At 36.6% G+C, this 12,386-nt stretch overlaps 1 protein-coding gene across 6 annotated transcripts in view; it reads right to left on the bottom strand.

Annotated features, from left to right (window-relative positions):
* Positions 1–12,386, bottom strand: part of ATL1 (atlastin GTPase 1) — an 83,640-nt gene that overhangs the window by 20,881 nt on the left and 50,373 nt on the right. For all 6 annotated transcript variants that reach the window (XR_009051486.1, XM_057723805.1, XM_057723802.1 and 3 more), the window contains 2 exons: positions 10,788–10,838; positions 8,580–8,636 (listed from right to left, as the gene is read on the bottom strand). Coding sequence is in view for 5 of the 6 variants with exons in the window: in XM_057723805.1 (XP_057579788.1) it covers positions 8,580–8,636; positions 10,788–10,838 (108 nt within the window). In the remaining variant the exon portion in view is untranslated. The remainder of the gene's footprint in view (positions 1–8,579; positions 8,637–10,787; positions 10,839–12,386) is intronic.

Raw genomic sequence — 12,386 nt, 5'->3', positions numbered from 1 at the left:
AAATCTGTGGCCCTCCAGATAAAAACAAGACCAAAATATCCTCTGTTCTCTAAGACTCAGGGGCCTATTTGAAACGACACCTATAGATATTGCAAGCAGAAAATCCACTGGAAGAACCAAAGTTTCATATTAGCTAAAGATACCTACAGTGTGTATGATTCAAAAAGAAACTGGAGAATCTCTTTGAGTAAAAGTCTCTAAGGATATAGACAGAAAAATTAGAGAAGAATCTGTAAGAGTGCAGATTAGCCCCTTCCAAATTATTGTAGCTGGTTCTTTTTTATGTACATAAAAAGATTAGGTCATGGCAGATATTAAATCAACAACACAGTCAACATCAAAGACTCATTGCCTTTCATGGCCTATTCCTTGTTCTAGTAGCCAAGCCTTATCCTTCCTGCCTCAGAGCAGTGGCATCCTTGTTAATTACTTGAAGCATCTACAGACTCTGTGCTAGGACCACCTTTATGGTACCACACACAATCACTATTGCTAACTGAAAACACCTCACTTTTTCCTGTTAGTCTTAACTAATGAAATGTGTGTTTTGTTTTGTTTTGTATTACCATCCATCGATGTAATATGCTCAATTTAGAAATTCTACTAACTTTATCCATTGAGAAAGAATTTCATGATTGTGTTTCTGCGGTTCAAGAAGGGGCCATGCCTACCTATAAATATTTTGGACACTCACACCAATTTATGACTTGCTAGTGTTTATTTATGGGTCTTTCTTAGAAATGTAAAGAGGTAATAATACTAGGCTAGATATATATTAGCTACATCAAACCTTGAATCCAGGCATTCCAATTTTGAATCCAATGAGTTTACTTGTATACAAACTACACACAACCCTAAATATGCATATAACATCATAATTAGCAAACAACAATTGGACGTCTGCTACGTGAAAAGTAGGTGCTCTAGACTAAAAAAAGGAAACTACAAAGCTCTTGCTCTTAAGATATTTATAACTCAGTGGGAGTGGATGTGCACATTCGAACGGAAGACCAAAGCTCGATAAATGCCTAGGTTAGGAGGAGGAAGAGAGCCATCAGGGGTGGTGGTGAAGTGCAAGGGCTTTGAGCCTGTGGCCTAGGTTGAAGGACAGCTCTGCAACTTAAAGGTGCATGTGACCAAGGACAAGTTTCTTAACTACTCCAGGCCTTGGTGTTTCCTCATCAGTTAAAAAACAGAAAGAAAAGAATAAAAAAGGAGTAACAACATTACTTATTTTATATAACTATAATGAACGTTCATTTGAATCATGTAAGAAACATATTTCGCACAGTGCCTGGCACAAAAATAAGTGCTCAATAAATGGTTACTGTTATGTAGATCTTCCAGACATTGGGGAGATCCTGGTCTACACCACTGACAATTCTGTGTAGCCAGATGAATATTTTATTCTAATTTCATGCAATCCTCAGACCACCTAAATTGCTGTCTGGACAGAACATGGGATGAGGCAGCTTTCTCAGATAGACAGCTTTTCCTTTTCCTCAGCCCTACCAAGGTGTCTTTTCCTGTCATTTACAGCCGGAGGAGCCAAACAACAGCTTCTCATTTTCTCTGTGAAATCATGGATTTCTCTGGTATGACTTGGCAGTCAGTTGCAGTCATCATAGATTATTTGACCAAGGATGTTCTGTTTCAAAGTAGCTGAAATTACTATCGAAGAATTTTATTCTGTAGAGGGACGCCCTTAATCACGGGAATAAAGGGTCCTTAAATATAATTAAATAAACTAGTGTAAAATAATTCCTAATTTGCCATATGTAGGCCCAGTTTGAATGGGAAATTGTGAGAAACAGAAGGTTTCTCCTAATAGTACATTACCATATGCTTCCTCTACTATTATTTTCTAGCAATCTTCAGTTTAACCTTAAAACTGACGTGGACTGATCGGCTCATTAATAATTACATCTCCACTAAGAGGGACATGAAGGATTGAGTTTCACTCTTAGGTCACAAAGAGAATTCAGATCTTTTATCCCCCGCCCCCCCGCCCCGGCTTTTCTGAGATATAATTGACACATAACACACTGCACATATTTAAGGTCTTCAGTGTGATGATTCCAGTACGTATGTACTGTGAAACGATGACACTATCAGGTTAGCAAACACCTTCATCACATCACATGGTTATCGTGCGTGTGTGTGTGTGTGTGTGTGTGTGTGTGTGAGTCAAATCTATTTCTAAAGTTTAGGGTCCTGGTGGGCCTTTAAGTGTATAAAAAATGGTTAATAAAAATGCTGTGGGAGAAAACTGGGACGAATTAATCCAGGAGATGGAGTACTTAATACTGAGGAGATGAAAGAGAAGAGAATAAATGTAATTAGTCCAAAAACATATGCTCAAGAATGAAATAAGGCTTCTAAGAGACGGGAATTCAAGTTTGTGTGCAGGAAAATTTTTTTAGGTTTTATCCTTTCTATTACAGGCAAATCTTTTTTATTTTATTTTATTTTTTATTTTTTTATTTTTTTAAAGAACTTTTATTGAGATACAGTTGACATACAATAAACTGCATATATTTAAAGTGTACAATTTCATTTTTTTTTCTTATTAGTAATATATATATGGCAATCCCAATCTCCCAGTTCATTCCCCCCCCAACCCTCCCCACTTTCCCCACTTGGTGTCCATATGTTTGTTCTCTACATCTGTGTATTACAGGCAAATCTCAACTTCTAACTACCTGTACAAAGAACTGGTATCCAGTCTCTCTGCTACCAGAACCTCCCCTACCACAGACGCCCTCTGCCGCGGTGTGCCCAGTTGCGAATTCTGTCCACAAATGTCACGTGCTTAAGAATGACCTGGTGAGTGCTGATTCCCTGGTCTCAACACAAGGATGTGATTCAACAGAACTGGGATATAGCTCAAAAATGTAGCTAATAAACTCACCAGGTAATTCCAATCTAGGTGCTTATAAAATCTTGCTCTGTGTCTATCACCAAGGCTGCAGAGCTCATTAAAAGCCATCTCTTCCGTGTCAGCACACGATCTAAATACTGACAACACTCTTACCAACCTATCTCAGGGCTCCATGCCTCAGAGAGGTCCAGGAATGACTGGATATATTCAGGGCTCCAGCTTAAAGAGACGAGGACAGAGGAATATTGTGGCTACTAGTATTCAGATTTACTAGAGATTAAATAGGCTTTTGTGGACTGCCTGATAAAGATACCCACCATACAGAAATGCCACTGGGAAATGTACTGACATCTAAAAAATTGGCTCAAGTGAATCTTGAGAACATACCCTAGTAAGCGGGGGGATGTTTCCATTTCTTTGCAGCCTATATAACTAGAGGACATGAAATGGTTAAAGAGTAAACTCCTGGACTGCTAGAGCCAACAGGCACATTTAATGATGTAAAGGCGTCTTAGAGTCCACTTTCCAGCATACTGGGGAATCCTTTTCAGCTCAAGCCCAACAGCAAACTTACTGTTATCACCACATTACAGAACAGGTGAAAACCCTCTCCACCACCTCAGCCCAGTAGACCTGAGAGGAAGCGACAAGCACACAAGAGAAAGATGTAGAGCCACGCAATGGAAAATGAGCCTTTCCCAGGGTAACAAGTAACTAATGACCATTTAGCACAGAGCATCAGAGGAAGACAGTCTTGCTTGGTGTTGAAAAACAGTCTGTAAATGAAACAGTTCATTTAAAGTGCACTTCAAATAATGTCTAACAATCTGAAAAATTCCTAATAAGGATTTTGTAGTAAGTAGCAAGGATTTTGATACAAGATTGTAATCATCTCACTGCAGAGCTATGTGGGGCCAGGTGTGCCTTACGACCAAGGTAGAAAAATTCATAGACCCAAATAGAGACATATCTCCTACCCCACTTGCTGAGATATTTTCACCAGGTCCTTAAAGCAAATTGGAAATTATCATCTAAAGTCCTTGTCAAATATGCATGGGTATTACATGTTTAAATTAATGGAAATGTAGTCATTCTCAACCAAACCTCTTCAAGTCCTAAGGTAGAGACGCTAAAGCACCTGTGTTTAAAGAAGAGTTATATTAGTGAGGTGGCTCCTGCTGGATTACCGTACTCAACATGCAAGTGCTCACAGCAAAACAAGTGAGAAAATAAGTAATGCCACTCAGAGAATGCTATAGTATGTCTTAATTTGGATTGTACTTCTTGAGTGTATTAAATACTTTACAGTTGGCTTGTATAGGCTCGCAAGGAAGACTTACTAAAACTTGAGGAATTTTACAAATCCGGTGACAGCATGTTGGCTGCTTGAAACTAGCCACGGAAAAAAGTATTTCCAGCACAGAAATCAGCAAATGCTCCATATGAGACCCACCCTCCCACCCCACCCCCACCCCCACCCCCACCCCCACCCCCACCCCACCCCATCCTCCGCCCGCTGTAAACACTAACTAGCAAACCACTGGCTAAACGTAACAGTTCAAAACTGCTTTTAAATTGAATTCACTTAGCTTTTAGTTCTCTGTTGAAAAATATAGCTTTAAAATACAATTACAGATATTCTGTTTGCTTGGTGTAAATGGGCTTTTGGTTTAAGGCACATTAATCTGTTAATGCAGCTGCTCATTTCATTGGCCACGTGCCCTCACTTTTGCTGCCTGAGACAGATCTTGCTTATTATTTATAATTTCACTGTTTCACAGTTAAGAATTCTATTTTAAATTTGCTGAATTTAGTTTTAGTACAAATTATTATTTTAAAAATATTACTGCCCCTCGCTTTATTTTCTCAGGCAGTATTTATAATTTCTCCACAATTTTATCCAAATAAACAAAACTCCTATCTTCTCAGATAGAGGAAGAGGATAGAAAGGGACCTGCTAAAAAAATTGCTGAAATTAAACTTTTATTCAGAAGTTATTTTATTTTGGAATTTTTTCTGTTTTTTTTCTAATTTAAATGTGAATTATTTTGCTGATCTCTTAAATGTTATTTTGAGATTTTAGTATGTTTGCATTTTATCTTTTAATTTCATGACATGTAGTATTTCTGTTTTGAATTTGGTTGCTTTAATCTTAAATATTATTAAATAGCTTTGGAAGCCACTTTCGCTGCTTAACGAGTTTCTCATTTCAGTTTCAGATACTTAGATTTATAAGCCCAAACCTGTTCGGGAGTCACTGTTGACTCATTCAGTCAAAACTTTTTCTTTTCATTGACAGTTTGTAATGCCAACAGTTTACCAACAGGTAGTGACCTCAAAGTTTTTTCTATTGTTTGTTTTCAGTTTGTTGTTTTCTTTGTTTTATCAAAGCCTGTTTGCCTGCCTATCATCTATCTACCATCTATCTATCATCTATCATCTCTCTATCTAGCTATTATCATCTATCTATATCTATCTATCATCTATCTATCTATCTATCATCATCTATTATCTATCTACAGAGCACTGGTTGGTCTCTTCTGGTTTCAGTTTATCCAGCTAGTGTAAGAGGCAGTGACACCTGCTGGTAAGGCTGCAAACGCCCTTCCAGAACTGCCTATAGAGTTACCAAATCTATGAGTCCTGAGGTGGCAAGTTTCGACAACAGAAAAATCAGAGCAAATAGCCTAATCATCATACAACACTTCACCTACCAACATGACTAATGATTTTTTAAAAGACAGCAGAGTCTAATGGGTATTGTAAATCGCACAGAAGATTGGAAGCAGGGACTGATTTCATTCTGTATCAACTCTTCTCCCCACCAGCTTCGCCAGATCTCGGAGGAGAGATTCAAACTCCTTCACTCACAGCACCGACATCTCTCCACGCAAAGGCCCCTTTCTTGCTTTACTTTATCATATTTTTCCCAGATTCCAACTCCCATTCCTCAGCTGTCTGCTCTCAACCACACTCACGCTAATGTATATTATTTTGTTTATGTAGAAGTTTTAGAGAATCAAATAGTATCATGTCACAGAACTCAAACTTTTCCCTGCTTAATTCAGTACAAATGTTAAGACTTCACTCCTGCCACTCTATACTTTGGGTTCATCACCTTTGGATGTTGCAATTTACTGCAGAGTATGCTTTTCTCCCTATTTTATGTATCTGTGCTAGTGATGGACACCTAAGTCGCCTACAGCTTTCTGCTACTGTGACTCTAGCAATGCTACAGTGAGCACCTGTATATATCTGCCCTGCTCCAATCTGCAGTTTAACCAGCAGGGCCTGAGTGCTCCCGTTTACCCAAATCCTAGCGATCATTTGGTATGTATCCCCACCTTCTACTTCTTGTCTATCTAATGAGTATAAAGTGGTGCCTCATTGTTTTAATTTTTAACTGATTATCAATAAGACTTCACATCCCTTAGAAGATGTTTCCTTTCTGTCAACTGTCTGTACATCCATTGCCTAATTTTTTTTATGAAGTTCAGTTTATCATTTTTGAGTGGTTTGGGACTTTTTAAGACTTTTTTTTAGAGCAGTAACACTGAGAGGAAGGTACAAAGATTTGCCATATATATACCACCTGCCCCGACACATACATAGCCTCTCCCATTATCAACATCACTCGCCAGAATGGTGTGTGTGTGTGTGTGTGTGTGTGTGTGTGTATATATATATATATATATATTTTTTAACCAAGAATGAACCTGCATTGACATCATAATCACTCGAAGTCCACAGTGTATCCTAAGGTTCACTCTTAGTGTGTACATTCTATGGGCTTGGACAAGTGGATAACGACATATATCCATCACTACAATATCTTACAGAGTATTTTCACTGCCCCCCAAACCCTCTGTGCTCTGCCTGTTCACTCCTCTGCCCCTCATGCTGCAGCCCTGGCCCACGCCGAAACCGCTGATCTCTTTATTGTCTCCATGGTTTTGCCTCTTTCAGGATATCATGTATTTGGAAGCACACAGTATGTAGCCTTTTCAGGTTGACTTCTTTTGTTTAGTAATGTGCACTTCAGATTTCTCCGCGGATTTTGTGCTGATAGCTCATTTCCTTTTCCTGTGTGTGTGTGTGTGTGTGTGTGTGTGTGTGTGTGTGTGTGTGCTGAATGACATTCCATCGTCTGCATGTAACCACAGTTTATATATCCATTCACCTGCTGAAGGACATCTTGGTTGCTCCCAAGTTTTGGCAATTCTGTATAAAGCTGCTACAAATATCTGCGTGCTGATTTTATGTGAACATAAATTTTCAGCTCCTTTGGGTAAACACCAAAGAGTACGATCATTAGCTTGTACAGTAACAGTATGTTTAGTTTTTTAAGAAATCACCAAACTATCTTTGAAAGTGGCTGTACCATTCTGCACTCCCATCAGAAATGTACGAGAGCTCCTGTTGCTCTACATCCTCCTTTTGTGAAGCATGTGGTGTTGTCAGTGCTCTGGAATTTGGCCATTCTAACAGGTGTGTAGTGGCTCCTTTGCCTATTTTTTGATGGGCATCCCAGTCTTATTTGCAAAACTTCCTTGCACATTCTATATAGTAATCCTTTGTTGACTCTGACATCATCAATATTTTCTACCAATCCAATTACTTTGCTTATAGAGTCCTCTGATAAACAGCGGTACTCTATTCTGATACAGGAATATCCATCAATTTTTCACTATATGTTTTTTTCAGTGGGGGGGGGGCGGTCTTACTGAAGAAGTGTTTCTTCACACCAGTGCAGAAGGATGTTCTCCAATATTTTATGCTATTAACTTTATAATTTTAAATTTCATATTTAGTTCTTCAATACAATTGGAGCGCTCTTCCACATATGGTGTTCAGTAGAAATTCAACTTTTTCTTCAAAAAGTGAATTAGTTTTTCCAAACCCCAGCTGTTAATCCATCCATTTCCCACTGGTTTATGTCACCTCTACTGAATACTGGGTTTCCATGTGTAGAGGGATATTTCTGAACTCTGTCTAGTTTCATTGGGCTTTTTTCTTGTATTTGCACAGAATCATGCTATTTTCATTGCTGTGGTTTCCAGTATGTATTCAATCCCCTAATTTGGATTTTCCTTTTAAAAACTGACTTAGGGACATCCCTGGTGGCCCAGTGGGTAAGTCTGCGCTCCCAATGCAGGTGGCCCAGGTTCGATCCCTGGTCAGGGAACTAGATCCCACATTACATGCCACAACTAAGAGTCTGCATGCCGCAACTAAGACTTGGCACGGCCTAAATAAATAAATAAGTATTCAAAAAATAAAATAAAAACTGACAAATCAAAAGAGAACTTAATTTTTCCATATAAGCTATAGAAAAATGTGTTGAGTTTCTCAAAAAGAAATCCTGTTGTAGTTTAAATTGGAATTGCACTGAGTTTATTGATTAATTTGGGAAAAATTAAATTCTCCACAACATTGAATCACCCCATTTGGAATCATATCATATCTCTCTGGTTTACATAAATTTTCCTTTATGATCTTTAATGAAACTGAAAATATTTTCTCCATAAAGGTCTTTTTTTTTGGATTTTGGTAGTTAACTATCAAAGCTTTTTTTCTTTTTTCTTTTTTTTTGTTCTTTGCTATTGTGAATGGAGAAAGAAACATGAATCTCTCAATATACCTTGTTACTTTTTTCTTCAGGAAAATAAGAACTTATCATCATTTTACACTCACTCACCTGAAATGGCTTCAGGAATGTTTCCTCCATTGCCAGCCTGCCATACTCAGTGAAAAGCTGCAAGGAAAATCACACATATACACGCATGTGGACAGACACAGACACACACACACACACACACACCAAAACTTCAGTATCTGCAAAGTTTTACTTCTTGGCTTTCTTCCACTAATTTTTTTCTCTAGGTGTAACATAATACTACATTATTAAGATTACAATAATCATTTTAAGTAACTAAGTATTAGATAAAGCTGAGTTACATATATTTTATATATTTTAAAATTAAGGACATAAAGTACATTTTAAAAATGAAGTTTCAATTTTAAAGGTAACACGTTTTATATCTAGAATATAGGACAATTTTTTTTTTGAGGGGAAGATAAGGGACAAAGAAACATGTTAAATGACCTTTCAAAGCAAAATTTACATAGATTAGACCAGAGAGCTACAAATTAAGTAGGATAATTTACAAAAGTTGTTGCCTGAGGAAATTTAACAGCACCAATGGTCTCGATTATTACAAAGACATATAGGCATTTGGTTTAAAAAGTGAAGAATCAAATACACCACCTTCTTTGATTTTTTTATTGCTGCCAACTGAGAGGTACCATATCATTTTGTGTTGCCAGAAACATAAGGTTTTGGAGAACGTAGACTTGAGGCAGTGACTGTGATGGGGCCTCTGGTGAGAGTTCCGTCCAGACTGGCCAAGTGGGTTTCCCCACGTGTACACAGGAAATGTCACTTCATCACACAAGAGAACCAAGTGACAGAGGCCTCTCCGAGCTGGGGAAAGATGCTACCTCAGAGGATTCCCCTCCTCTGCCCCTTTAGAACAGCCCCCAAAGTACCACACTGCCTCTCCTGTGAAAACTAAGGGAATCTAGAAAGCAAATAACTAGGCATCTGATTGGAGTGATTAAGTGAAAGTCTGGAATATCATGTCCAAAAGGCAGCTGGTCCAGGGATTAGAATCATTACTCATTCTCATTAGAATCATTTACTAACCTAATTTGAATTCACCATCTTTTTTGAGGAAGGATGAGCGGTCATCATTTACAGGAAAATTTTTAAATGATCGCAAAAAAGATTACTCACTCAATATCAAAGTCCAAAATTAGTCCTTTTTTTTAGAAATCCTAAACTGGTATTGAACAGTACCATGTCATTAACTTGGAAAGCAACTGGCTAGGTTACGACACATGCCTAAAGAAGCGATTATACTCACTCTAAGAAACATCTAACAATTACTTGGCGTATTGCCTATTTGTTATAAATGGGTCACTGTGATGTACTAGAAACATGTTTGGGAGTAATGCTAGATGTGAACTCCAAACGATACTTCCAGTCTCACAAATTACCTTGGGTTATCATCCTCTGTTATCTGTAAACTGCACAGGGCTCTTATTGCCAAGATAAAATAATATATTGAAAGCAAAATTTTCTATAAAATATGCAGAGGGAAACTATCAGAGAAACAACAGGTTTTTCTATGTAGCCAAGAATAACGAGAATTGAAAGAGAATAGAGAGTGTGACAGAGAGGTGAACTATCTTTAGGAAACACCTAATCTTCTATTTATTTGAGATTTAAGTGCTGCTTGGAGAGTGGGAGAAGCACTGAGTCCAGTCAGACGATCAAATTTCTATTCCCACTCTGCCACTAACTAGCCACATGAGTTTAGGCAAGTCATTTTTTTTTCCAGAAAAAATTTTCTCATCCATAAAATATTAAGGATAAATTAGGTGTCACTGAGGTCTTTTTCAGATCTAAAATAGAATTCTACGAGTAAGCATCAGGAATCCCTCATAGTTCTTAGCTATAAAGTGGTCCACAGGGAAAAAAATCTGGCATACAACTGATATCATACTAACAATTATTAAGTTCCTGACCATAAGACTTCAACTTCACATTTTGGGTCATTTTTAAACCAAAGAAAGGTTCTTTCTCCACTCTTGCCATATACAGGGTTTACAGAAAGTAGCTTTACTGAAACAAAGGACTTTGAGAACTGAATTAGAAAGAACATAATCATACAGGGCTAGAACAATAATCCTGGAAATGAGACAACCTCCATTTGGTTATGGTCTTAAATCCTTCTGACTGTTATGTTTTTCAAGTACGAGGAGACCTAACAAAATCCTAAAGTTCTACTATACATGCTCCAAAGGTCACCAGATATACAAACGAGACTGTAAACATTGTTACCTGAAGGTGCTGAAGATCATCCTCCTGGACATTTTGAGACAAGTTATAAACCTTGATTAAGAAGTAAAGTCAAAATGAGGAAATAATTAGCAACATATAAGCATTTGTTTTGCTATTCGCTATTTTTTGAAATATCAGTTATCACAAAATCAAACACTCTCACATGTATTCCTCTATGATGATATTTATAAGACCTTAAGAGAGGAGTAAGGAAAGCCTGAGAGACAATAAATAATGTACAATGATCATAAAACTGTTCCAGAAATATAGTAGCCACCTGCCTTGGAGACAGAATATTAAACATTTTATGAACCTAATTCAACAATTAGTAATAAAATAATCATTCTTACAAGTATACCAAAACAATAGAAATCTAGATCTTAATAACCCATATATAACATTTTGTCTTGAAAAATTATGTTGGCTTCTTTACAATCAATTATTTAAGTCTATAGAAAGTTCCATCACATGGAAGTTAAGTTCTGAATATCGTGCTTACATCCTCACACATATGCATTATTGTTTCATAAACAGATCACAGAATTAAGGTGAAATTCTTTTTTCCTGAGGAGGAGGAGAAATATCAGTAACTTCAAAGAAAAGTTAATGCTGTTCATACATTTAGGTACTGATACAAGCAGTATACTTCGTGTACTTATTTAAATAACAGATCACATCTCAGATAATAACATAGTCATTACTAAGGACTTAGCAGATTTTTTAGTGAAAATATTTAATGACTTCAGGAAAAATATAAATAGTAAATAACAAATATTTAAAAGGCAAAATCAATCCAGTTTTAATTGACTTGTGTAAATTGCACATATTGTTGACTATGAAGAAGTTAAATATTTAAAGTCAGTATTTTAAAGGCTAATTAAATTAAGAAGTATATTTTTAAAAATTAATCAATCTTACACCTATATCAATGAATAGATCATCCAGATAGAGAATCAATAAGGAAACATGAGACAAAAAATACATTAGTTCAGATTGCTTAATAGATATATAAAGATCATTCCACCAAAAAGTAGCAGAATACACATACTTCACAAGTGAATGTGGAACATTCTCTTGATATGAAATCATATCAAGCACCTTCTCCAACCACAAAAGTATGAGATTAGAAATCAATCACAAGAAAAAAAAATGGGGAAAAACCACAAAAATGTGGAGATTAAACAATGTGCTACTGAATAACCAATGGATCATCAAAGAAATCAAAGGAGAAATTTTTAAAAACCTAAAGATAAATGAGAGCAGAAATATAACATACCAAAATCTATGAGATGTAGCCAAAACGCTTCTGAGAAGGAAGATCATAGTAATATAGGCCTACCTCAAAAAACAAGAAAAATCCCAAATAAACAATCTAACTTTATACCTAAAGAGACGAGAAAAAAGAACAAATTCCAAAATTAGTAGGAGGAAGGAAATAAAAAAGGTCAGAGCAGAAACAAATAAAATAGGGACTAAAAAAACAATAGAAAATATCAATGAAACTAAGAGCTAGTTGAAAATATAAAATCAACAAGTCATTAGCTAGACTAACCAAGAGAAAAAGAAAGAGGGCTCAAATAAATAAAATTAGAAATGAAA

This window comes from Hippopotamus amphibius, chromosome 2 (assembly GCF_030028045.1).
Source record: "Hippopotamus amphibius kiboko isolate mHipAmp2 chromosome 2, mHipAmp2.hap2, whole genome shotgun sequence".
In the NCBI taxonomy this organism is placed as follows: domain Eukaryota; kingdom Metazoa; phylum Chordata; class Mammalia; order Artiodactyla; family Hippopotamidae; genus Hippopotamus; species Hippopotamus amphibius.
Note: the sequence above shows the minus strand (reverse complement) of the source record. Positions and strands in the feature narration are given on the sequence as shown.